The sequence below is a fragment of the Dendrobates tinctorius genome, unplaced genomic scaffold (genome assembly GCF_039654945.1).
Source record: "Dendrobates tinctorius isolate UK_male_01 unplaced genomic scaffold, ASM3965494v1 ptg000071l, whole genome shotgun sequence".
Lineage (NCBI taxonomy): Eukaryota > Metazoa > Chordata > Amphibia > Anura > Dendrobatidae > Dendrobates > Dendrobates tinctorius.
This window is the reverse complement of record NW_027361739.1, coordinates 5,274,473-5,300,658: the sequence shown is the minus strand read 5'-3', so window position 1 is coordinate 5,300,658 and position 26,186 is coordinate 5,274,473. Positions and strand designations below refer to the sequence as shown.

Here is a 26,186-nt window from a genome sequence, read left to right as displayed (position 1 = left end):
CAGTCATTGTGTACATACCCGTATTTTTCGCTTTATAAGACGCTCCGGATTATAAGACGCACCATAAATTTTGAGGAGAAAAATAAGAAAAAAATATTTTTTAATAAAATGGTGGTGCCTCTTATAATCCTTGCATCTTATTGCTTACCGGGGTTGGTGGCTGCGGTTTAGCGGGGTCCCAGGCGCCCTGCTGGAGGAGGCAGGCGTGGAGTGATGCTGCAGGCCGCATTCAGGGATGAGGGGGGGCTCCTATGTGTGCCGTTGCTGCAGGGTCTTGTGCTGCTGCCGGGTTTCTCCGCTTGTCCGGCGGTTGCTGGCCGGTGCTGCGGGTGTCTCCGGTGCCCAGCAGTGCGGCGTTGTGTGCCAGTCGATGCCCGGGGCTCTGCCGACATTGTGCAACAGGCCAGAGCCCCGGCATTTCCTCGGTTCCCTGTGTGCGCGCGCTGTGGTGACGGTAAAAAAAATAGCCGCCGGTGCATGCGCAGATGGGATCTTGGGACCCAGTTCTTGAGAGATGAGATCAGAAATCTCATCTCTCGAGAGCCGAGTCCCGAGATCCCATCTGCGCATGCGCCGGTGGCCATTTTTTTGCCGGCACACAGGGAACCGAGAAAATGCCGGGGCTCTGGCCTGTCGCACAGTGTTGGCAAAGCCCCGGGCATCGACGGGCACACAACGCGGCACCGGAGACACCCGCAGCACCGGCCAGCAACCCCCGGATGCCCCTGATCACAGCCTAGGTAAGGCATGTCCACCTTGTAAGATGCACCCCCGTTTTCCCCCCAAATTTGGGGGAAAAAAAGTGCGTCTTACAAAGCGGAAAATACGGTACATTACATATCCTGCAATGATCCTGAGTTACAGCCTATATTACACTCCAGAGCTGCACTCACTATTCTGCAGCTAGAGTCATTGTGTAAGTATATAACATTAGTTATCTTCTCTTAGACCTATTTTACAGTCTGTATTATAATCCAGAGCTGTGCTCCACTATTCTTCTGATGGAGACACTGTGTACATACATTACTTATCCTGTACAGATCATTATTATTATTTCTATAGCGCCATTAATTCCATGGTGCTGTACATGAGAAGGGGGGTTACATACAAAGTTATAGATATCGTTTACAGTAAACAAATTTACAATGACAGACTGGTACAGAGGGGAGAGGACCCTGTCCTTGCGGACTTACATTCTACGGGATAATGGGGGAGAGACAGAAGGTCGGGGGTGCAGCAGCTCAGGCGGTGGTGAGGCGGCAGAATGGTTATTGCAGGCTGTAAGCTTTCCTGAAGAGATGGGTTTTCAGGTTCCGTTTGAAGGATCCGAGAGTGGTGGATAATCGGACGTGTTGAGGCATGGAATTCCAAAGGGTGGGGGATATTCGGGAGAAATCTTGGATGCGGTTATGTGAGGAAAGAATTAAGTGTGGAGGAGAGTAGGAGGTCATGGGCGGATCGAAGATTATGTGAGGGAAGATATTGGGAGATTAGTTCAGAGATATAGGGAGGGGAAAGGTTGTGGATGGCTTTGTAGGTCAGTGTTAGTAGTTTGAACTGGACTCGTTGGGGAATTGGAAGCCAATGGAGGGATTTGCAGAGGGGGGGGGGGGGGAAGACAGGGGAGTAGCGAGGAGAGAGGTGGATTAGTTGGGCAGCAGAGTTGAGGACAGACTGGAGTGCTGCAAGAGAGTTAGCGGGGAGGCCACAGAGTAGGGTGTTGAAGTAATCAAGGATGGGAGATGATGAGGGCATGACAGTTTTAGTAGACTGAAGGCTGAGAAAGGGACAGATTTTGGAAATATTTTTGAGTTGGAGGCGACAGGAGGTGGCAAGAGTTTGGACGTGCAGTTTGAAGGACAAGGCAGAGTCAAGAGTTACTCCAAGGCAGCGGATTTCAGATGCAGGAGAGAGCGTGATGCCGTTTACCTTAATAGATAGATCAGGTAGGTGAGAAAGCGAGATGGAGGAAAGATGACAAGTTCGGCTTTGTCTACAGTGAGTTTTATGAAGCGAGAGGTAAAGAAGAAGGATATGGCTGATATGGCTTCAGGATTTTGGACAGCAGAGAGGTGACATCTGGGCCAGAGCCCACACAGTTTTTTTCAATGAATTAACCCCTTAATTTAACACCTACATGTCCCAAATTTTACACACAAACCCTAATCTAATTATTAGTCAATGGGACTTCCGGTATCGGAATTAAAAAAAGCCCTTTATTTCCTTGTTGGCTAATTCTACATAATTGAAAACAAATAAGAATCATGTAGAATGTATTGTGGGAGGTGGAGGAGACATTAAAAGCATAGTGGTTTATTCAAATCACATGGCATAGCATTAATTCCAATTTTTTTTTTCAATACGTTCGGAGTTAAAAAGATATTGACTATGTTAACCTTTTTTATATTTTGTCAGATATGTATGTTTCACAACTTCCATGCTCTTCACCTTCTTTTGTACTTCTCCCACACTTTCTCCTTCATGATCCGCAGCAGTAGCATTTTTTTCATCAACTTTTTCTTCACCTTATTCATCTTCTTCTTCTTCACCTTCTTCCCATTAATTTTTTTTTCCATTCTTCATATTCAGCTATTATTAATTTTAATATGCTATTTCTTCAACTTCTTCCTATTCTTCTTTGTCTTCATTTTCTTATGGTGACAGGCATTCCTGTAGTACTTATCTATAAAAGTTATAAGATTACACCTTACGTTCTGCCTGTCACTAAAGATTTACAACAGGATTTGTCCGCGTTCAGTTTGGCCTGCAGTAGCAGGCATTTTCCAGGGGCACCACGAGGAGGAACCGACTCACCCCCATTTACTGCTTAGTCTTCTTCTGCTTATAATTTTGATTTCTTCTATGCTGATTTTTAGTCTTATGCTTAATGTTCTTCTGCTTTTGCTTCTTCTGCTTCTTGTTCTTCTGTCTTTTGTTCTGTATCTTGGTGGTTGTCTTCATGTTCTTTGTCCTCTTGGTCTTATTATTTAGGGTCATATTTCTGGTCTTCTTTGGTGTGGTCTTCAGGGTCGTCATCATCAGGGTCGTCGTCATGGAGATCAATAAGGATTACCAAAGACAATTTCAAAAAGCTTGATCTTGGAAATGTAGCAGAAGGTACAAGAAGGCTGAGAAACTGGCGAGAACCAGCAGACAGTGCTGGCACCCGGATGGGTAGCAGAAGGAACAAGAGCCAATGGCACTACCGAGGACCAACTGACGGTGCTGGACCACGGTTACTAAGCAGAAGGTACCTGTGCTAAAAAGCACTACCAAGGACCAGCTGACGGTGCTGGACCTTGGATACCGAGATGGAGGCACCTAGGCCAAAGGCTCTGGCGAGAACCAGCAGACAGTGCTGGCACCCGGATGGGTAGCAGAAGGAACAAGAGCCAATGGCACTACCGAGGACCAACTGACGGTGCTGGACCACGGTTACTAAGCAGAAGGTACCTGTGCTAAAAAGCACTACCAAGGACCAGCTGACGGTGCTGGACCTCGGATACCGAGATGGAGGCACCTAGGCCAAAGGCTCTGGCGAGAACCAGCAGACAGTGCTGGCACCCGGATGGGTAGCAGAAGGAACAAGAGCCAATGGCACTACCGAGGACCAACTGACGGTGCTGGACCACGGTTACTAAGCAGAAGGTACCTGTGCTAAAAAGCACTACCAAGGACCAGCTGACGGTGCTGGACTTCGGATACCTAGATGGAGGCACCTAGGCCAAAGGCTCTGGCGAGAACCAGCAGACAGTGCTGGCACCCGGATGGGTAGCAGAAGGTACCCATTCAAAGCAAAGTAGCCAGGCCGCAAGCCGGCCGCAGTTACCGAAACCCACAGTCCTACAGGGGGTCCATGTCCCATTGGCACTACGGATCCAGCCTTCAGTGCCAGTTCCCGCAGCCCACATAGGAGTCACCTAAACTGCAGGCACCGTAGAGTCGGCTAACCCGGCCGCAAGACGACAGGACAACGGATTGGTGGCATAGTGACCTTGACACTACCCGGAAACAGCAGGCGTGCTGGAACCAGGCTGGGCAACAGGGAGTCCCCGTGCCAAAGACACTGCCGAGCACCAACTGGCGTTGTTGGAGCCCAGGGACAATCATGGTGTAGGCCGAGGCCTACTTGGTGGTAGTTTTAGATTGTTTGTAGGCTACAACAGACTGTCAACGTGCTCCAATTAGGCATCTGTCTACACTCTGTTTCCAGGATTTCACGTGACCACCAACACCGCCAGTTTATGCGTACAGCAGCCGTCTACCCAATCCACACGTGTTCCTGAGTTACTGGGGTTCTGTAATGTCAGCATATCCCCTGATGAGTGTCTGCCACTGTCTCCTGCTCTGTCCACATTCCCACCGCTTGCAGTGGGAAGGTGGACAGCGCAGGAGACAGTGGCGGACACATATTGGGGGATCTGCTGACGTTACAGAACCCCAGTAACACAGGAACACGTGTGGAATGCGTGGACGGCAACTGTGAGCAGGAACTGGCGGTGTTGGAGGTCAGGGGAAATACTGGAGACAGAGGCCAAATCAGAGAATGTTTAAATCTGAAGAAGTTACAATTTGGAGGCAGCAGCAGTTTGCCCTCCACACAGCAGGGGATCAGCTGACGTTACCGAACCCCACTTACACATGAGCGAGTGTTTTGTCTGTGCAGACAGCACTTCTGAGCACCAACTGGCGGTGTCGGAGCCCAGGGAAAATCAGGTAGTAGGCCGAGGCCTACTTGGAGCCAGGTGTAAATCTGAGTTTGTTTGACTGTGGAGGGAGCAGGACACTTTGCCATACACACAGCAGGGGATCAGCTGACGTTACTGAACCCCACTTACACATGAGCGAGTGTTTTGTCTGTGCGGACAGCACTTCTGAGCACCAACTGGCGGTGTCGGAGCCCAGGGAAAATCAGGTAGTAGGCCGAGGCCTACTTGGTGGCAGTTTGCAATTGTTTCTAGACTACTACTAACTGTCAACGTACTCCAATTAGGCCTCTGTCTTCACTCTGTTTCGAGTATTTCCTCTGGCTTCCAACCACGCCAGTTGCTGCTCCGAAATGCCGTCTGCACAACCCACACTTGTTCCTGTGTTACTGGGGTTCTGTAACAGCAGCTTCTCCCTAGAGGTGAGTCAGGCAATGTCTCCTGCTCTGTCCACATTTCCACAAGTAGTGGGAATGTAGACAAAGCAAGAGACATTGCCGTGCTCACCTCTGGAGATGAGCAGATGTTACAGGACCCAGGTAACAGGAACAAGTGTGGATTGTGCAGACGGCACTTGAGAGCAGAAACAGGCGGTGTTGTAGGCCGGAGGAAATACTCAAAACAGAGTGGAGACAGAGGGCAAATCAGAGAACATATTAAATCAGAGGTAGTCAGAAGTTGTAGGCAGCAGGAGAGTTTGCTGTACACACAGCAGGGGATCAGCTGACGTTACCGAACCCCACTTACACATGAGCGAGTGTTTTGTCTGTGCAGACAGCACTTCTGAGCACCAACTGGCGGTGTCGGAGCCCAGGGAAAATCAGGTAGTAGGCCGAGGCCTACTTGGAGCCAGGTGTAAATCTGAGTTTGTTTGACTGTGGAGGGAGCAGGACACTTTGCCATACACACAGCAGGGGATCAGCTGACGTTACTGAACCCCACTTACACATGAGCGAGTGTTTTGTCTGTGCGGACAGCACTTCTGAGCAACAACGGGCGTTGCTGTAGCCCAGGAAATAAAGTTCAGGTCATAGAAACATGAACACAACAGGAGACCTGGATCCTGTTGCCAGCCAATTATTTATTCTGGAAGAGGACTGGCAAATTCAGGTGAGATCCAGGCCTTGTTCATTTTCAGAAAAGTAAGCCGGTCAACATTATCGGCGGATAGTCGCGTGCGACGGTCTGTTACCACACCACCTGCAGCACTAAAGACACGTTCCGATAATACACTGGCAGCAGGGCAAGCCAGCACCTCCAATGCATACTGGCTAAGCTCTGGCCATGTATCCAGCTTAGAGACCCAATACTTGAACGGGGAAGAGCCGTCTGGGAGAACACTAACAGGGCACGACAAGTAGTCTGTCACCATCTGACGGAAACGTTGCCTCCTGCTGACTGGAGCCGTCTGTGATGGTGTAGCCGTTTGTGGCGGTCCCACAAAACTTTTCCACATTTGGGCCATACTGGCCTTGCCTTGTCCTGCGGCACTGCCTCTGCTACCTTTTTGTGCAGAGCTTCCTCCACTGCCTCTACCCACATGGCTGCTTTGAAAAGCACTACCAGCAACACTTGTGGGGGGAATGGAGAACATGATGGCCTGCACAAGTGTTTCTTGGTACTCCCGCATTTTTCGCTCCCGGTTCAACTGTGGTATGAGGCTTTGTAAGTTGTCCCGGTAGCGAGGATCTAGGAGGGTGTACACCCAATAATCAGCCGTGTGGAGAATGTTGGCGATGCGGCGGTCATTTAACAAGCACTGCAGCATGAAATCAACCATGTGCTGCAGACTGCCAACTGGACCGGAAACGCTGTCCCCAGCTTGAGGCAGCATCTCTGCCTGCTCAGCATCACCCCACCCTCACTGTACACACTGACTACTAGAGCCTTGTGTACCTCCCTCCTCTGGAGAGATGTGTTCCTCCTCCTCCATTGACTCCTCGTCATCCTCCTCACTAAGTGTCCCCTGCCTGGGCCTTTGTGTGGAAGCACGTTGCGCAGACTTGCCAGAAGCAGATGGCATTTCTGACTGCTCATCCTCGACCTCTTCAAAAACCTCCTCACTTAGTGCTTGTAAGGTTTTTTGAAGCAGACAGATGAGGGGGACAGTCATGCTGATTAGTGCATCATCTGCACTGGCCATCCGCGTGGAGTCATCGAAGGCACGCAAAACTTGGCAGATGTCCCTCATAGTGGCCCACTCAGTGGTGGTGAAGTGTGTCCGGCGCACAGTGCGACTTGTTTGCGCCTGATGCAGCTGGTACTCCATTACTGCTGCCTGCTGCTCACACAACCGCTCCAACATATGTAACGTTGAATTCCACCTGGTGGGGAGGTCACATATGATGCGATGTTCTGGCAGGCGGAATCGGCGTTGCAGAGATGCAATGCGCGATCTTGCCATGCTGGAACGCCGCAAGTGAGCACACTCTAGGCGAACCTTGTGCAGCAGTGCATCAAGATCCGGAGAGTCCCTCAGAAAGCTCTGCACGACCAAATTGAGCACGTGTGCCAGACATGGTATGTGAGTGAGGTTGCCTAGGCCCAGAGCTGCCACTAGATTTCGGCCATTGTCACTCACTACCAAACCTGGCTGGAGATTCGCTGGCACAAACCACACATCGCTCTCCTGCTTGATGGCATTCCAGAGCTCCTGTGCTGTGTGGCTCCGATTCCCCAAAGAAATTAATTTAAGGACGGCCTGTTGACGTTTGGCCACACCTGTGCTCATATCTGGCCTAACAGGCTCACGCAGTGCTGATTCCGAGGAACTAGAGTAGGAGGAGGACTCAATATGTACAGACTGCATTCCTGCAATCCTTGGAGTTGGCAGAATACGTACAGAGCCACTCTCCAGATCTGTACCCGGCTCCACAACATTGACCCAATGGGCAGTGAGGGAAAGGTATCGTCCCTGTCCATGGCTACTGGTCCACGCATCGGTGGTCAGGTGGACCTTGCTACTGACGGCATTTAGTAGCGCATTTTTAATTTTTCCCTCCACATGCTTTTGCAGGGCAGGGACGGCTTGCCTGCTGAAATAAAAGCGGCTGGGCACATTGTATTGTGGAACTGCCAATGACAAAGTTCCGGAAGGTGTCAGTCTCCACCAGCCTGAATGACAGCATCTCAAGGGCCAGTAGTTTGGCAATGCCGGCATTCAGAGCCAGTGCTCGGGGATGGTTTGCCGAGTATGGCCGCTTTTTCTCCCATGCCTGTGCTACCGATTTCTCGTGAGTTGCCTGGGAGTGTGCTGATGACTGTGAACGTGGTTCAGTGGGTGGAATTTCACTGGGTCTCTGGACAACAGTGGCAGTGGTTCTTCCATGGCGTTCCAGTGAGGAAGCCGAACCAGCTGTGTGTGAGCTGGAGGAAGAGGCCCCAACACGAGCTGAAGAGGTGGTAGGTGCTGCTGAAGGTTGGCCTACATCTTCAGTGTGTCTGTGTAACTCCACCTCGTGCTTGGTACGCACATGTTTCCACATATTTGTGGTATTGAGGTTGCTCACATTTTTCCCTCGTTTCACTTTCTGATGACACAGCTTGCATTTGAAAAAGCAAATGTCATCTGCAACTGTGTCAAAAAAAGACCACGCACTGCAAGTCCTGGGAGCGCCCGTTTTGTGTTTTGGAAGAGGATTGCTCCTCACGGGTGCCAAAGTGGAGGCTACAGGCAACCAAGTCTGCCCCCGCCCTCTCCCTCCTCTTTTGGCCGTTCGGGGAATCTCTTCCTCAGAGCTGCTCCCACCACCTTCCTGTGGCTGACGCCATGATGGGTCAAGGACCTCATCATCTCCACTCCCCTCTTCAAGCACCGGCTGGTCCTGGGTTGTCTCGCCAGCACCGTACGCACAAGAAATTGGCAACTGAGTCTCATCATCATCAGATGAGCACTGAGGTGTGCTGACAATAGGCACTGGCCCACCCGCCTCTTCAGATTCAGAGGGACAAAGCAGTTGCGCATCACTGCATACTCCCTCTTCTTCACGCTCTAGAATGCTGCTTGGCTGGCCACCTCTTTCCAAGCCAACAGATTCTGAGAACAGAAGTAAAGATTGAGATGGCTCCTGTCCAGGGCTCTCAGACTGCCTGGGCAATTTGGCAGGTGGTGAAGAGACAGATGGTTGCTCTTCAGTGCTCTGGCCTTGGGAGGATGCGGAAGTCATTGAAGTGGATGCGTTAGCTACCATCCATCCGACAACGGCTTCAATTTGTTCGTCACGCAGCAGTGGGGTACGGCGAGGTCCTACAAAGCTGCGCATGAAGGACTGTTGCCTGGTAAAAGTGGGGGATGCCGGGTCACTGGTGGCCGCAGCAGACACCGAATCCCCACGTCCTCTCCCTGCTGAATCCCCCCGTCCTCTCCCTGCTGAAACTCCACGGCCACGACCACGTGCCTTACTCCCTGTCTTCTTCATCTTGGTAGACTGATAAAGATAGGCAGAAAAGTAAAAAAGGGGTGGCTTAGTGTTCTTATTCCTGAACACCTGCTAACCAGTATAAGAAACACTAATTTGGCTAAGAGTGTGTGTACTACACTTTAATATGATCTAATGTGGCCTAGACAACTGTAAAGTGGAGTGTTTGGTGAACTTTATTTCCTTTTTTTTGGGGGGGGGGGGGGGGGGGAGAAAAGGATGTGACCAAAGTTTGAAAGCTATAGTATCACAAACTTTTTGGAGCGATTACAATGCAGGAAGCTAACCTACAATGCAATTGATGAGGCTCCAAAAAATAGGGTGATACTAGTCTGGCTGGCCCTGAAGGGCACAAGCCAGCAAAAAGGCTCCTCTATCTAATCCTATATAGTGTTTGCAACCAACCAATGACAATGGATGCGGTTGGAAGCACACTAACATAGGAGCAAAAATCTGGCTAAATTAGCTGCAAAAAAAGGACTATGTATGAGGCAGTGACGCACGCTGAGCGGACTACAGCTAGCGGTGGCTGTAGAACACACTGCAACGTGAGCTGCACTCACACACAGAGAGACCTATCAGACAGCCAAAAACAGGGCAGAGAAATGGGCTATAGCACTGAAAGGCTGCTGACAGGCTCCGCTGTCCACTCCTGTATAGTGTGCTTCCATACGTATCCATATACGTTGGTTGCAAACACTAAAGGAGAAAAAAAAAGCAGCAATAAAAGAAAAATGTGTATGAGGCAGAGACACACGCTGGGCGGCCTACAAGCAGACGTGCCTGCAGGACACACTACACAGCGTGGGTCTGCACTCACACAGCCCTTGCAGACAGCTGTGAAAACAGCGCTGCTAGGGAAAAGCAAGCTACAGTGGTGGTTTATGTAGCCTGGGTTAAGCACTATATGTGTTTTGAGAATCGCTATTTCTAACTGTCCCTCACAGTCTTCAACAGCAGCCTGTCCCTAACTGAATTCACAGCAGAGTGACCAGAAATGGCGGCTGCAGCGGTTTTTATAGTGCATCATGACATCATTTCAGCAGCCAATCACAGCCATGCCAGTAGTTAACATGCCTACATGCCTAACAGGATGTGCCCACACTTCTGAGGATCCCCATTGGCTGAATCAAATCGAGCGGGCTCCTAGCATTATGGGAACTTCCGATTCCAGTATTCGATATGAAAAAGTATCGGAACTAAGTATCGGAATTCCGATACAGCTAATATCGGCCGATACTTGCGGTATCGGAATGCTCAACACTACTGAGCGGTAATGTGAAGTTCTAAACACTGGCAACCTATCTGCATTCTAGGAGTTTAGCTAAGGCACTGTTCACAGGTGCAGTTTTCATCTGTGTATAACAGTTGGAGTGTTACAGAAAAAAAAATAAAAAATTGGACCCAGTTAATATCTGTTTTTGATGATCGAATAATAAAAGTCGTGCAGACTATATTTTTTGATCCGGCGAAAAAAAGGAATGCAGTCAAATGAAATATATTGCATGACATTTCCTTCCCCATTCAAATGAGTGGATCCTGCTCTGGATCATTTTATTTTTGTTTTTGTCAACACAAAACAGATTTCAAAAAAACAAAAAACTACTGACATGTGAACAAAGTTTTAGCTGCAGAAAGTGTCTGCCAACAATCTTTCTGACTGTTTCCAATGACTCAGCAGAATAATGAGTGCAGATATGATACTGGCTGTGACTTTGTTCATGCATGCTATGACTTGCTTGAAAAAGGTCAGAATGTAAACCGCTGCCATCTCAATTACCTTTACAGGAGTGTCCTGGAAGAGATTCTTCTTGTCACACGATGCCTGTGCTCTCTTGGCACTTTGGGATGAGAAGTATTTGATGACAGCATAGTACCCGGGCTCTGCCACGCCAGCATTTGGGAAGAGTTTCAGTGAGTACAGAGGTCCAAACTGAGAAAACACTTCTTGCATAGAGAACTACAAAAAGAGAGAAATGTATGAGAATAGGTCACTCCAAAATAAAAGAACATGATGAACATGTTACACCGCTCCGCCATACTCACCCGGCCTCCGCTCCCACGCCGCAGCCTCTCTCCACCCGACGGCCGCGGCGGTCACCTGAGACAGGCCCGCGACCGATGCCTTCCCTGCATGCTATGCGCATACGCCATAGGCCGCGCCTCCTTCCTGCTTCTTATGCTCCGGCTGTGCCCTGACCCGGAAGTACCTTTGGACCAATGGCTGACCAGACGGGGCCATATCAGGCCGCTTCCCCCTGAGGGAGGCGCCTGATCGTTGTGTTTCCTGACACTCTGGCCTCGCTCCATCGTGCACACTCTGCTCCTGCAGTTCCTGTCTCGGCTGCTCCTCACAGCAGCTTCTCAGTCCTGCTACCCGTGTTCCTGGTTACCTACTCCAGTCCTGCCTTGTGTTCCTGCCGTCCTACTCCAGTCCTGCCTTCAGTGTTCCTGCCTTCCCACTCCAGTCCTGCCTTCAGTGTTCCTGTCGTCCTACTCCAGTCCTGTCTTCAGTGCTCCTGCCGTCCTACTCCAGTCTCAGTCTTACTCCGGTCCATCCTGAGCCGCCCCTCTCGGTACCGGCTACCGTGGTACTCGAACCCCTGGGCCTGCTCCTAACGGTCCCTGTATAGGGGTCGGTTCCACCTGGCAGCTCGCCCGGGGTCCCTCGGTGCCACGGTCCAGAGGGTCCACTCTCGGAGTTCCCGCTCCTGACCACCCGCGCTAACAGAACAAAACAGATACACTGTGATGTGGCTGCAGCAGGACGATGGGGAAAAACACGACACAAGAGATCACAGCACACATCACACTCTGCCCCTGGGCTCCTGCAATGGGCACGACTCAAACGCAGAGCATGCTCCAAAAGATGCCTTGTAGTAATGGGATTAAAGGGAACCTGTCATGTTGTACATGCAGCCAGATCTGTCCCCAGCATAGTAAACGGATGAAGCTGAGCGGTATGATTTATGGGAAAAGATTCAGTAGAACTTATATTTTCTTAATTAAAATCCCTGGTATTTGTATGTATAGGAGTCCAGTGGGCGGAACTAGTGATTGTCTTGACAGCTCTCTCTGCATGCAGTCATACAGGGAAGACTGTCAATCACTGAGTGGAACCATCCATTGGACTCCTATGCACACAGACATCAGGGATTTTAATGAATAAGATGCTAGTTTTACTGAAACATCGCTTTTAGCCTGGAGAGCGGTCAGCAAATGAATACTTTTATACACATTGATGAGCCATAACAGTATAGACCACCGACAAATGAAGTGTTTAACAGTGGGAGATGATCAGGAAATTCTTCCTGGAAGCAGGAAAAATGGGCAAGCGGAGGAAATTGAGCAGCTGTGACATGGAGCAAAATGTGATGGCTTAGACAACTGGGTCAGAGCATCTCCAAAAGGGCAGGGCTTGTGGGGTGTTAGGAACTATCAAATGAGGTCCAAAGATGGACAATTAGTGACACTCAAGGCTTATAGGTCTGTGAGGGGGATGAAGGCGAAATAATCCTGTCCGATTGGAAAGAAAAGCTACCATAGAACAAATTTCTGAAAACTTTGGTCAAGTGCTTGCAGAGTTTCACGAGGAATTTTTCAAAGTGGGTCCCCACCAAAAAGGCCTGAAAAACATTTCAAATTCTGTTTGAAAGAAACGCGTCCTATTCATTTCTATTGTAAATTAATTTTGCTGTCCATATGTTAAGTCTCTTCAGCGTTTTTTTTTTCCTGTTTCAAATTCTGAAAAACGCCTGGTGAAGAAAATGGTCATTGTTGGTTTCCTGATGTAATTTGTTTTACACTAGGCACCGCCCAATGAAGAAGAGGCTGAAAAAAGATAAAGAAAAAAACTATTCAGGTGTAAAAAAAAAAAATAAACCTATTCAAAGATGCTTCAGGAAATGGAAAACTGCCTCCAAAACTTCCAAAAGAAGTAGTGTTCAGTAAAGTAATTTCCATTAAAAAAAAACCTGATGTTTTTGACTAGGTGATGTCTTGTCCCCAAATCTCAGTCCAATCATACCTCTGTGGAATGTGCAGAAAAAAAACAAACAATTCTGATACATGGAGGCCGCACCTCGCAGCATACAGGGCATAAAGGATCTGACGCTCACATCTTGCTGCCAGAGAGCATAGGACATCTTCAGAGATCTTGTGGGGTCCAAGTCTCCATGGGTCAGAGCAGTCTGGGTGCAGGAGAACCTACACAATATTAGGCAGGCGGCGTTAATGTGATGGTTGATCGGTGCTTTTGTGTCACAGATCCCGTTTCTGGTCTCTACCCTCCATTATGCCCAGTAATAAACATAGGCCTTTAATTCTCCTACTGACTTGCATCAAATTACCAATAAATGACACGTCTCTGCAGGCTCAGTTCAGGGTTTCATAGACTGTCTATGCACGGCCATAAGATGCCTCTGAGAAGGGTATTCTTCCCCCTTTGCGGGCAGAATGCTGGTGTAGTGCCACAGCACTGAATGCCACCTTTTGGAAAAAGTGTCAGCAGCCCTAACTATGGCATTGGCAGCCATGCATCTGCTATGGGGCTTTTAGTTTAAGGGGTGTGCAGTGCACAACGGCTCCAATATCCACCCCATAAGTACAGCAGAAGTCGGAGGATTCGTATGCGCGCTCATGCACTGAGCCTGCTCTATTCCCGGTAGGTGCCGTCTGTTACACACTGCTGACGTTCATCGGAAACTGCTAGAATTGGCGCTAGCTTTTTTACAGTTTAACATCTTAGATGCCATGGAGAAGTAACCACAGCAGTTAGAACGGTGAGGGAGGCCTCTGCCGCCACATGATGTGGTTGTGGGAACCTGCTGGATCGTTTAGGCTGTGTGCACACGCTGCGGATTTTGCTGCGGTGTACAGTACCATGATTCCCTATGGGAATCAAAAACCGCAATGCAGACGGTGCAGAATTTTCCGCGCGGATTATCTGCGGTTTTCAATCCGCAGAAAGAATTGACATGTCAATTCTTTCTGCGGATTCTCCTGCGGTTTGCCATCTCCTCTATTGAGGAGATGAAAAACCGCAGGGCAAAACCGCAGAGCAATCCGCAGGTAAAACCGCAGGTATTTTGACCTGCGGTTTCACCTGCGGATTTTACAAAATCCGCACCTTATCCGCAACGTGTGCACACAGCCTTAATGGCCACTGCCACCTTTACTATGAGGGCCAGTTACCTCTACATATCCCCCTGCCTGTGAACCAACCTGAGGAGAGGGACTTATACAAACCCACCATAAGGTGCCCACTTTCAGGGTTTTCCTTAGGTCTCAAAATGTTCCATTTTCCAGGCTTTACATTAATTATACGCATGCTCCAACATATGTGGCAACAAAACTGGCTAATTTGCACGTTTAGGCCTCTGTTATGTGGCTAGTACTACTCTATGGGCTATGTAAGCCTCATTCAGTGCATGAGACGTTAAGGGTATGTGCACACTTTGCAGTTTCCGCAGCGTTTTTGGCTCTGCAGAAACGTAGCAGATTCTGCTGCGTTGTACAGTACCTTTATTTCCTATGGAAATAAAAAAAAAAGCTGTGCACATGCTGCGTTTTTTTCCGTGCGGTTTTGCTGCGGTTTTCAAAACGCAGCATGTCAATTGTTTGGTGCAGAAACGCTGCAGTTTTACACCTCATCCATTATGAGGTGTAAAACCGCAGGTTTTCACTACAAAATCCGCAGAGACAAAAAACTATGTGTGCACATACCCTAATTTGTCACTATAAAGCTTTATTTATATAGGACAGAGCTGACAGTTTCCGGATACATCACAAATACAGCGCATGCCCAGCAAGGAAAGTCAACTGCGCATGCGCGAGGGAGACCCCGCCCACGTGGGCACGCGCACTCTCTGCATATTGCATAAATAAACACGTAAACCGAAGAGACTCACGTAAATGACTGCCTCCGGTAGCTGCGCAGCGATGTTCCATACAAACACGATTTTATTACTCTCTACAGGGATCGTGAAAGATACAACCTCGGCTTCCATCACTAGCTAGTGTGAGACTAGTACGCGCCGCGAATTTCACTTGGACACGCCCATTTTTGTACAGCGAATCTGAGCTTTGAAGTATCACGTGATGAAAGGAAGCGGCGGATCATTGATGACGTCATCGTCACATAGCGTTTAGCGGCCATATTTGTTTAGGGCACTGTTACCATGTCGCAGCCTGTGCGTCGTGCTTTGAACACTCGTCCATGCAGATTACCCAGCTGGTGAATCACCATTAGTGAGCGGAATATCTCAGCTTTTAACAATAATATTGTGGGAGGAGGTCTGGTGACATTCACATGTAATACGGCGATGTTCACACTTGCAGCAGGCTGCAAACTGTGCATCAGGAAAACAGTCCAAAAACACTTCTAGGGGTGGTCTGACATACAAAGTCATTCTCATCCTAAATCCCTCTCGTTCTAAGGACATAATATAATCTATTTTCTAATATACTTGAATTAGAAATTCCCTATCCTTCCCTCACTACACTATCTAACCTCTTTTCTTTTTTTATAACGCTTTCCTACTGTATGGTGGGAAACTCACACGAAGCGTCATCAGGGGGCGTCACTGCCTAAGCCTCTGCCCTTTATATGAAATGACGCGGCATCAGTAACTTTGGTTCCACAGACTGGGCTAATCCCTGTGCAACGTGCACAATGACAGTGCGCTCTCGCCACTCAGATCAGCAGTAACAGAGTGCACTGTTAAGGCGGGGGTCACACAAGTGCAATGTGAGAAACTCGCTCATCAATACCCCGGCACTGCTGCCGGTGCTCGGACCGGAGCGTTCAGCTGTGTAGAAATACATGTAGCCGCACACTCCGGTTCCGAGTGCCGGCGGCAGTGCCAGGTGTTGAGGCGAGAGACTTGCATTGCACTCACAAGTATGACCCCGGTCTTAATGTGTTCTACAACTACCTGGCATGAAGAGATCAATGATGTCACGATGTCACTTGCAGGGGCTGATCTGACAATAGGTCATCAATATAAAATTGCTGGAGAGCCAATTTAAAGGGAATCTGATAGCTGTTACTTGCTGCCCAATTCTCTGTCTGATCTCAGCCAGGTATGTTACATTCTGAAACGTTGTGACATTTCGGAGAAAAAAATACCATAAAAGCCAGTGGGAACTAAGCCGCTCTAGAGACTAGTCGAAAAGGCTAGTACCTGGCAGCTCTGCCCCCCTCGAGTATCGGGTCACTCACTGCATGTGCACGTGTGTGTTTAAGGAAAGACCTGTCAATCATTGGCAGCAGGTGGGGAGAAGCTGCTGTGGACCCACCAGTACGACTAATCTCCAGGGCGGCTTTAAAGTACCGTATTTTTCGCTTTATAAGACGCACCACAAATTTTTAGGAGAAAAATAGGAAACGTTTTTTTAATAAAATGGTGGTGCCTCTTATAATCTAGGTGTCTTATTTCTTACCGGGGGTGGTGGCTGCGGTGAAGTGGGGTCCCAGGGTCGCTGCTGGAGGAGGCAGGAGTGGGGTGATACTGCAGGCCGCAGGAAGGGATGAGAGGGTGCTCCGATGTGCAGCGCGCTGCCAGGGGGGCTGTACTGCTGCCAGGGGGGCTCGCGCTGCTGTCAGGGGGGCTGTACTGCTGCCAGGGGGGGGTCTGTGCTGCTACCAGGGGGGATCATGCTGCTGCCAGGGGGGCTGTACTGCTGCCAGGGGGGCTCGTGCTGCTACCAGGGGGGGGCTCATGCTGCTGCCAGGGGGGCTGTACTGCTGCCAGGGGGGCTCGTGCTGCTACCAGGGGGGGGCTCATGCTGCTGCCAGGGGGGCTGTACTGCCAGGGGGGGATCATGCTGCTACCAGGGGGGGCTTGCGCTGCTGCCAGGGGGGCTGTACTGCTGCCAAGGGGGGCTTGCGCTGCTGCCAGGGGGGGTCTGTGCAGCAGCCCGGGGCTCTGCCCACATTTACCGGGTGCCCGTCGGCGCTGTGTCTCCGGGTGCACAGCCGTGTCTCCACGTGCCCAGTGGTGTCTCCGGTTCCAATCCTGGGGCTCTGGCGACATTTTGCGACGGTTCCTCTGTTTTGGGCTCCGGCAATATGGCGGCCGCCGCCGGGGGCGGCGCATGTGCTGATGGTGATCTCGGGACTGAGATCTCGAGAGATGAGATTTCAGCGAGATCTGTCCCGAGATCACCATCAGCGCATGCGCCACCCCCGGCGGCGGCCACCATATTGCCGGAGCCCAAAACAGAGGGAACCGAGAGGGAGCCCCGGGGCTCTGGCCTGTCGCAAAATGATTTCCTGTTTGCTGATATATTGGGATATGTGCACACAGTCAGTAAATGCTGCGGGTTGGATGCTGGGTACTTGTGCAGTGTTCAGATGTTACTGCATAGTGGAGGGGATTTCAAGGAATCCCATGCCCACTATGTGTGCACCGATGCCCGCCGCTCACCTGCAGAGATGGACATGCAGCGCGTTTTTCCAGACCGCAGCATGTCAATTTATGTAGTTGAGATTTTCCATCTCCGCTGCGTAAATTACCCATACACTTTTATTAGATGCGGTAAAACCACATTATCTTCTTAGTCACATGCATATTAAGTGCGGGAATACAGCCTACTATGCATGTGTACTAATTTACATAATGGTGAATCTTATGAGACACAGCTGGAAGTACACAGCACAAGAAGTGGAGGAAAGCACAGAGAGAGGTCCCCTCCTTTTTTAATAAATAATTTAAAAAAAATTACGTGGGGTCCACCTATATTTGTTAACCAGCCAGAGTAAAGCAGACTACTGGGGCTGGTATATCAGGCTGGCAAGGATCCAATATCCATGAACATCACCAGCCAGATAATACCAGGCCGCAGCAGGCTGCTAACCTTGGATGGTTAGCAAAAATAGTGGGATCCCCTCCAAAAAAAATACCGTGGGGTCCCCCTGCTTTTGTTAACCATCCAAGGAAAAAGACAGCTGCGGCATGGTATTCTCATGCTGGCGAGACCCATGGATTTTGGTCCTCACCAGCCTAAAAATAACAGCCTGCAGCAGCCCCACAATTGACACATAATAATAATCTTTATTTATATAGCGCCAACATATTCCACAGCGCTTTACAGTTTAACAGTTTCAAAACACAAGTCATAAGTAACAACGTTAACAATACAATAATTAAAGCAAAATAAGACGACCCTGCTCGTGAGAGCTTACAATCTACAATGAGGTGAGGGAGATACAAAGTACAGGTGTATATTTACAATGGTGTATTTACAATGATAGTCCAGCCATCTTGAGGGAGTGAGGGATGGAGATAGTGAATGGGCTACACATGCACACTTTCACATAAAATGACTTTGATTAGTGAACGTGATAGGCCACTCTGAACAAATGTGTTTTGAGGGAGCGCCTAAAACTATGCAAATTGTAGATAGTCCTAATTTCTTGGGGTAGAGCATTCCAGAGGATTGGCGCAGCGCGGGAACAGTCTTGGAGTCGGAGGTACGGATTAGTGCAGAGGTTAGTCGAAAGTCATTTGCAGAGCGCAGCAGTCGGTTAGACCAATAGACAGAAATGAGGGAGGAGATGCAGGGGGGTGCCGCACTGTGGAGAGCTTGGTGGGTGAGAACAAGTACTTTCAATTGGATCCTATAATGAATGGGCAGCCAATGTAACGATTGGCGAAGAGCGGACGCCTCCGAGTACCAATTAGCCAGACGCATGACCCTGCCTGCTGCATTAAGTATGGACTGGAGAGGGGAAAGTCGAGTAACGGGGAGACCAATTAATAGAGCATTGCAGTACTCCACGCGGGAATGGATCAAGGTGACAGTAAGGGTTTTTGTTGTTTCCATGGTGAAAAAATGGCGAATTCTAGAGATGTTCTTTAGGTGTAAGCAACAAGAGCGGGCAAGAGATTGTATATGGGATGTGAAGGAGAGATTGGTGTCAAACATAATACCCAGACAGCGCTCCTGCTGCCGGGGTGTTATAGTGCCACCCACGGAGAGGGAAATGTCAGGTTTAGGGAGGTTAGTAGATGGCGGGAGCAGAAGTTCAGTTTTGGGGAAGTTGAGTTTCAGATAGAGGGCGGACATGATGTTGGAAACTGCGGACAGACTGGCATTCTGTAGCACAGTGGGGTTAAGGTCAGGGGATGACGTGTTCAGTTGTGTGTCATCAGCATAAAGATGATACTGAAAGCCAAATCTGCTGATGGTCTGTCCAATTGGGGCCGTGTAGAGAGAGAAGAGAAGGGGGCCAAGGACTGAGCCCTGAAGTACCCCAACAGTGAGAGGAAGAGGAGATGAAGTGGAGCCAGCAAACAAAACACTCAAGGAGCGGTCAGAAAGATAGGAAGAAAACCAGGAGAGAGCAGTGTCCTTAATGTCTAGTGACTGGAGCTTAGAGAGTAGGAGACAGTGGTCAACAGTGTCGAAAGCTGCAGAAAGGTCGAGAAAAATGAGCAGAGAGTGTTCACCGTTACATTTTGCTGTCAGAAGGTCATTGGTAACTTTGATGAGTGCAGTTTCAGTCGAATGTAGGGGGCGGAAGCTAGACTGTGAAGGGTCTAGGAGGGAGTGAATGAAGAGATAACAGGTAAGGCAGGAGTAGACTAGGCACTCCAAGAGTTTAGACATGAAGGGGAGATTGGAGACTGGTCTGTAGTTGTTTTTGCAGTATGTGTCGACTGTCGAGAGCGGGTTTCTTTAATAATGGAGTAACGATAGAGTGTTTGAAGGAGGATGGGAAAATGCCCGAGGAGAGGGAGAGATTAAAGATTGTAATTAGGTGAGTTGTGACGACTGGAGAGAGACTGGAGGAGATGTGAGGGAATGGGGTCGGTAGAGCATGTAGTTGGACGAGAAGAAGAGAGGAGTCTTGAGACTTCTCTGATGGGATCAAATCAAATGTGGAGAGTGAGCCAGGGGAAATGCAGGGAGGGATGGGAGTCACAGCACTTAGTAGTTGGGAGCGGATTTCCTGACGGATGTTATCTATTTCTCCTACGCTTCACTGGGGGACACAGACCGTGGGTGTTATGCTGCTTGCCACTAGGAGGACACTAAGTGAACACAGAAAAAAGTTAACTCCTCCCCTGCAGCATACACCCTCTCACTGGCTGGGAATTCCCCAGTTCTTGCTTAGTGTCTGTAGGAGGCACTTGGGTGCAGCTTCAGACCCCACCGTTTTTATTTTCAATTTTTGAGTTTTCTGTAAATTTTTATTTTTTAATTAACAGAGTGAAGGGGGCGATGGTTCCTTTTTAAGGGTCCGCTCTCCCCCGAACCAACAACAGGCGAGGACGCAGAGTATATCTCCCCGCACACTTTCCTGCAACGACTGGGGCATACCTGACTATTGAGGGCGATAGTTCCTTTACAGTCCCCATCTCCCCGCACAAAGAGCGCATGGAGCACACGGAGTGCACGGAGACCAACACTGAGGAGCACTTCTGACTAAATTAGCCCCATGGCCTCTCCATCCCCCTGCCCATAAGGAGGATCGATTGAGGTATGCCCCTTTAAGAACTCCTCCGGCTCTGCTACATCGCCCGGGAGGATGAAATCTGCAGGGTCCTGGACCGTGCAGCATGCGCGAGCAACGGATTGGAGGTATGGGGTTGGGTCCTGGTCCCTGGGAGATGCGCTGACCTAGTCTCAGAGGCGGTACACCGGCGCCCCGGCGCGGCCCCCCCATTCTTCACGTTCTTTCCTTCACCGCGGGTAGGCCCAAAAATTTAGTCCCCGACTTTTCGGCCTACTAGGCCGCAATTTACATAGCGCCGCCCACCGGTAGCGCCGCTGCCCATGTCTTTGGCGCTTCTCGCTCTGTACGAGAAGCACCCTGCTAGTCTTGGGGGCCATGTCCTTTTTCACCTTAGGCTCTGTGGGTGCGCAAACACTGACGGACAGCACCTAGTGATGCTACAGGGCCACCGCTATTCCTCCTGGGGACACAGCATCAGGACCGTGGGTAAGCTGCATCTGTCCTCAGAGCAAAGCTTAACCCCTTCTCTGCACATTCCCTGCAGCTGCAGCCCAGGCTCTGCTTGTAACACTTTCAGGGGCACTATGTCTCAAGGAAGCCAAAAGGGGCTACTAAGGAGCACACTGCGCTCTTTACCGCTTGCACCACTTGCAAAAAAAACCCTGTTTGGGAGATAAGAACAGACAAATCGCGGCGCCCTAAGTGCGTAAACAAAATATTGTAGTCTTTAAAAGGTGCACAATTTTATGCACTCACCTGATAGAAGACTAATATGGCTTTAGATTGTGTATCCTCCAAAATCCTTCCTTCTGGGATACTTTTCAATAGACAGGGCTTGCAGCTTTCCTCGGGTGGATCCAAGTGAAAGAGCCAGATTCAGGCTCACACAGGATGAGTAGATCAATAAAGGCACATCCAGCCCATGAATGGCAGCGCTTCCCAGGACTCACATCTAAAGATGATATTTCATATTTTTTTATTTGATAGGTTAAAAAAGAGGAGATACAACGCGTTTCGGATACAGTGTATATCCTTCATCAGGTATCATAAAATTTGTACTGTGTTTTTATGATACCTGAGGATTTGTATAGTGTTTTTATGATACCTGGTGAAGGATATACACTGTATCCGAAATGCGTTGTATCTCCTCTTTTTTAACCTATCAAATAAAAAAAAATGAAATATCATCTTTGGATGTCCTGGGAAGCGCTACCATTCATGGGCTGGATGTGCCTTTCTTGATTCGCTTCTACCACTTGCAAGACTGCCTTGCCCAGTGCCCAGACTAATCCGTTATCATAGAATCATAGAATCGTAGAGTTGGAAGGGACCTCCTGGGCCATCTGGTCCAACCCCCTGCTCAAAGCAGGATTCGCTAAATCATCCCAGTCAGATGTCTGTCCAGCCTCTGTTTGAAGACTTCCATTGAAGGAGAACTCACCACTTCTCATGGCAGCCTGTTCCACACATTGATCACTCTGTCAAAAAGTTTTTTCTAATATCTAATCTGTGTCTCCTCCCATTCAGTTTCATCCCATTGCTTCTAGTCTTTCCTTGTGCAAATGAGAATAAAGATGATCCTTCTACAATGTGACAGCCCTTTAGATATTTGTAGACAGCTATTAAGTCTCCTCTCAGTCTTCTCTTTTGCAAACTAAACATTCCCAAATCCTGCAACCTTTCCTCATAAGACAGGGTTTGCAGACCGGTCACCATTCTGGTTGCTCTTTTCTGAACTTGCTCCAGTTTGTTGATGTCTTTTTTAAAATGTGGTGCCCAAAACTGGACACAATATTCCAGATGAGGTCTGACCAAAGAGGAGTAGAGGGAAATAATGACTTCACGTGATCTAGACTGTATGCTTCTGTTAATGCATCCTAGAATTGCATTTGCCTTTTTTGCTGCTGCATCACACTGTTGACTCATTCAGTCTGTGATCTATTAGTATACCCAAGTCTTTTTCACACGTGCTGTTACTTAGCCCTATTCCTCCCATTCTGTATATGCTTTTTTCATTTTTATTGCCCAGATGGAGTACTTTGCATTTTTCCCTGTTAAAAACCATTCTGTTAGTTGCTGCCCACTGCTCCAGTTTATTTATATCTTTTTGAATCCCCTCTCTCTCTCTTCTCTAGTATTAGCTATCCCTCCTAGCTTTGTGTCATCAGCAAATTTAATCATTTTACCCTCAATTCCTTCATCTAAATCGTGGATAAAGATGTTGAACAATACAGGGCCCAGGACAGAGCCCTGTGGTACCCCACTTGAGACATTCTTCCAACTGGATGTGCAGCCATTTACGACCACTCTTTGGGTCCGATCACTAAGCCAGTTGTGAATTCACCAACAGTTGCCTTGTCCATTCCATACTTAGTCATTTTTTCAATAAGGATTGTATGAGATACTTTGTCAAATGCTTTGCTGAAGTCAAGATATACTATATCTACAGCATTTCCTTGATCCACCCAATCAGTGATTCCGTCATAGAAGGAAATTAAGTTAGTCTGACATGACTTATTAGTTACAAACCCATGCTGACTCTGTTTAATCACTTCATTCTTATCCAGGTACTGACATACATGTTGTTTAATAATTTGTTCAAAGATCTTTCCTGGTATAGAAGTCAGACTCACCGGCCTATAGTTGCCTGGGTCCACCTTCTTCCCCTTTTTGAAGATAGGAACATTTGCTCTTCTCCAGTCTTCTGGGACTTCTGTTCTCCAAGAATTTTCAAAGATTATGGAGAGGGGTTCAAAAATTTCTTCTGCTATCTCCTTCAGTACTCTGGGGTGTAATTCATCTGGACCTGGAGACTTGAATTCATTTAGGTTAGCTAAGTGTTTCCTCACTATCTTTCTGTTTATAAATATCCTGGATTCTTCTATTCCCTTAATAGGACAGTGAAGAACAGTTGATGTAACATTTCCTTTCTAAGAGAAAACAGATGCAAAATAGGAATTTAAAAGTTCGGCCTTCTCAACATCCTGTCTTACCATTTCATCATTTTCATCCTGTAAAAATCCTATAGCATCTTTGACTTTTTTTTTACTTTTGACATATCCCCAAAATCCCTTATTATTGCTTTTGACATCTCTTGCAAGCCTCAATTCATTGTCAGCTTTACTAATCTTGATTTGTGCCCTGCAGATTCTGCAGACAGCATTATATTCTTCTTTAGATATGCCTCCCTCTTTCCATTTTATAAACATTTTTTTCTTCCTTTTTAGCATGTGCTTAAGTTCGGTGTTCATCCATCCTGGTTTCCTTAAATGCTTCCTATTCTTCCCTCTTTTTGGAATTGTTAATAATTGTGCTTTGAGAATTTCATTTTTCAAGATTTCCCATCCTTCCTGGACATTTTTGTCTTTAAGGATATCCAGCCATTGGATCCCTCCAATTCTCTTTCTGAATCCCTTAAAATCTGCCTTTCTGAAATCTAACCTTGACGTCTGAGTCTTCACAGGTCTTCCTCCTCTAGTTATCCAAAATTCTAAAATAGCATGGTCGCTACCTCCTAGGGTCCCAGCCACTTTTACCTACTCAACCATTTCCTCACTGTTTATAAGGATTAGATCCAAGGTAGCAGGTCCCCTTGTTTTCTCTACCTTTTGGCAGATAAAGTTGTCAGCAAGAGAGGATAACAATTTCCTTGACCTGTTAGTTTTGCCTGAGAGAGATTCCCAACATATGTCTGGATAGTTGAAATCTCCCATGACAACTATGTCATATTTTTTGGAGAACTTGGCCATTTGATGCATAAAGAGTTCATCCATATCTTCAGCTTGCACAGGCGGCCTGTAGTAAATGCCTACAATGGTGTCCTTTCCATTGTTCTGTCCTTGTATTCTTACCCAAAGTTTCCACAGAACTCCCAGTCTCTGAAGCTTCAATCTCTGTGCAGATAAACGCGTTTCTAACATACAATGCGACACCTCCTCCTCGTTTATCAAGTCTGTTTCTTGCAAATAAGTTGTATCCTTCTAGTCTTGTATTCCAATCATGTGTATTGTCCCACCAAGTTTCAGTGATTCCAATGACATATTTCTTTTCCTGTGTTAGTAGTTCCAATTCTCCTTGTTTGTTGCCCATGCTTTGTGCATTAGTATAGAAACATTTTAGTTTGTGATTGGTTTCTCATCCTCCAATATCTTTATTACCGTAATTAGATTCTTTTGTCTTTGTTCTTCCTTTCCACTTCTAATAGCAGATTTCTCAGTAGCATTTGTCAGGTGTATGGCTTTTTCTGGTCTTTTGCTTCCCTTCCCATGTTGTTATGCACAGATTGCGACCCGGCTTGTGCTCAAACGCCATCCACCACCGCTGCAACGGTCCTCCCTGCATTTATTCCCACTGAGTGGGCTGCATCCCTGTCACGGTCTGTGAAGTCACTGACCAAGGCTATAGACTCCCTCCGGGAATCCTCTTTTAAGTCAGAACTAGAGATGAGCGACTTTGCCTTTTTTCGGGTCGAGTCGGGTTTCAAGAAACCCGACCTTCGCAAAAGTCGGGTCGAACGAAATCGGCCGATTATCGTGAAAAGTCGAAGGCCGACTGAAACACGAAAACCTAATGCAAGTCAATGGGGAAGAAAAGTCGGCAGTGAGTGGAGGACAGGAAACATACCTACAGTGCCCATTTTAATGCCAAAAACATCAATTCTTATTACTTAAGCTTGTCAACCTTAATTTACTTTATAATAATAGTTAGGCATTGAAAACTGGGGGTTATTTGGCTAAAGTTGTGGGGGGGGTAGGGCTGGCTCCAGATTTTCGTGGGCCCAGGGCCAAAGAGTGTCACTGGGCTCCTTTAACACATGCCACAATTCATGATCCTCTGATACGGCAGAGAAATAGCAGTATAGTACAATGAAAAATAATTCATTTCTTACATCACATGACTGATATCCATTTTAAATTCTCCAATAGATCCAAAAACGGACAGTATATTACTCCATACAGTATTATGGCCACATGGCCACCGCATAGTGCGCCATACAGAGTAATGAGGCCCATATATTTCTCCATACAGAATTATTGGTCCCATATAATGTTCAATACAGTATATGATGAGCTCCACATAATGCTACAGCATATGTTGGTCCCCATGGATGAAGCTCCACTGTCTTATGGGCCCAAATAATGCTCCATATATAATGGGCCCCATTTCTAATGCTCCAGTGTATAATGGGCCCTGTAAATGCTGCTCCAGTGTCTGATGTCCACCTTTGGAATGCTCCAGTGTATGGTGGGCCCCATATATCATTCTCCAGAGTATAGTGCTCCCCAAAAATTGCTCCCAACATTTAAAATAATTAAGTCTCCTCGCTAGGAAATCCCTGTACTCTGGACTCCTCGTCGTCTCCATCTTCCATCTCTCTGCACTTGGACTGTTTAGGCAGAGGGCGTACAGACGTGAAGTCATTGCGCTCTCTGACCAGAATGTCACTGTCAGGAAACGCAGAAGACATCACGGCGGTGGAGCAGGGAGAGGTAAGTATGGCAAGTGCTGGGGCCCTGAGCAAGCAGGGGGGGCCCACTCGTGGGCGGCGGTACTGGCACAGGGCCCCTCATAATACGCCGGTGTCTGACGGCGGGTGTG

General features: G+C 48.1%; 1 protein-coding gene across 3 annotated transcripts in view; it reads right to left on the bottom strand.

The window, feature by feature from the left end:
- The window catches only part of RDM1 (RAD52 motif containing 1), a 31,223-nt gene extending 16,021 nt beyond the window's left edge, over window positions 1-15,202 (bottom strand). The window contains exons 1-2 of one of the 3 annotated variants that reach the window (XM_073582351.1): window positions 15,034-15,198; window positions 10,905-11,084 (exon numbers count right to left, since the gene is read on the bottom strand). In XM_073582351.1, the coding sequence (XP_073438452.1) occupies window positions 10,905-11,084; window positions 15,034-15,132 (279 nt within the window). In that variant the 5' untranslated portion in view covers window positions 15,133-15,198. Of the gene's footprint in view, window positions 1-10,904; window positions 11,085-11,170; window positions 11,311-15,033 lie in introns of those variants that run through there. The other 2 variants (XM_073582352.1, XM_073582353.1) reach the window with 2 other exon arrangements.
- Between the last annotated feature and the right edge of the window lie 10,984 nt (window positions 15,203-26,186).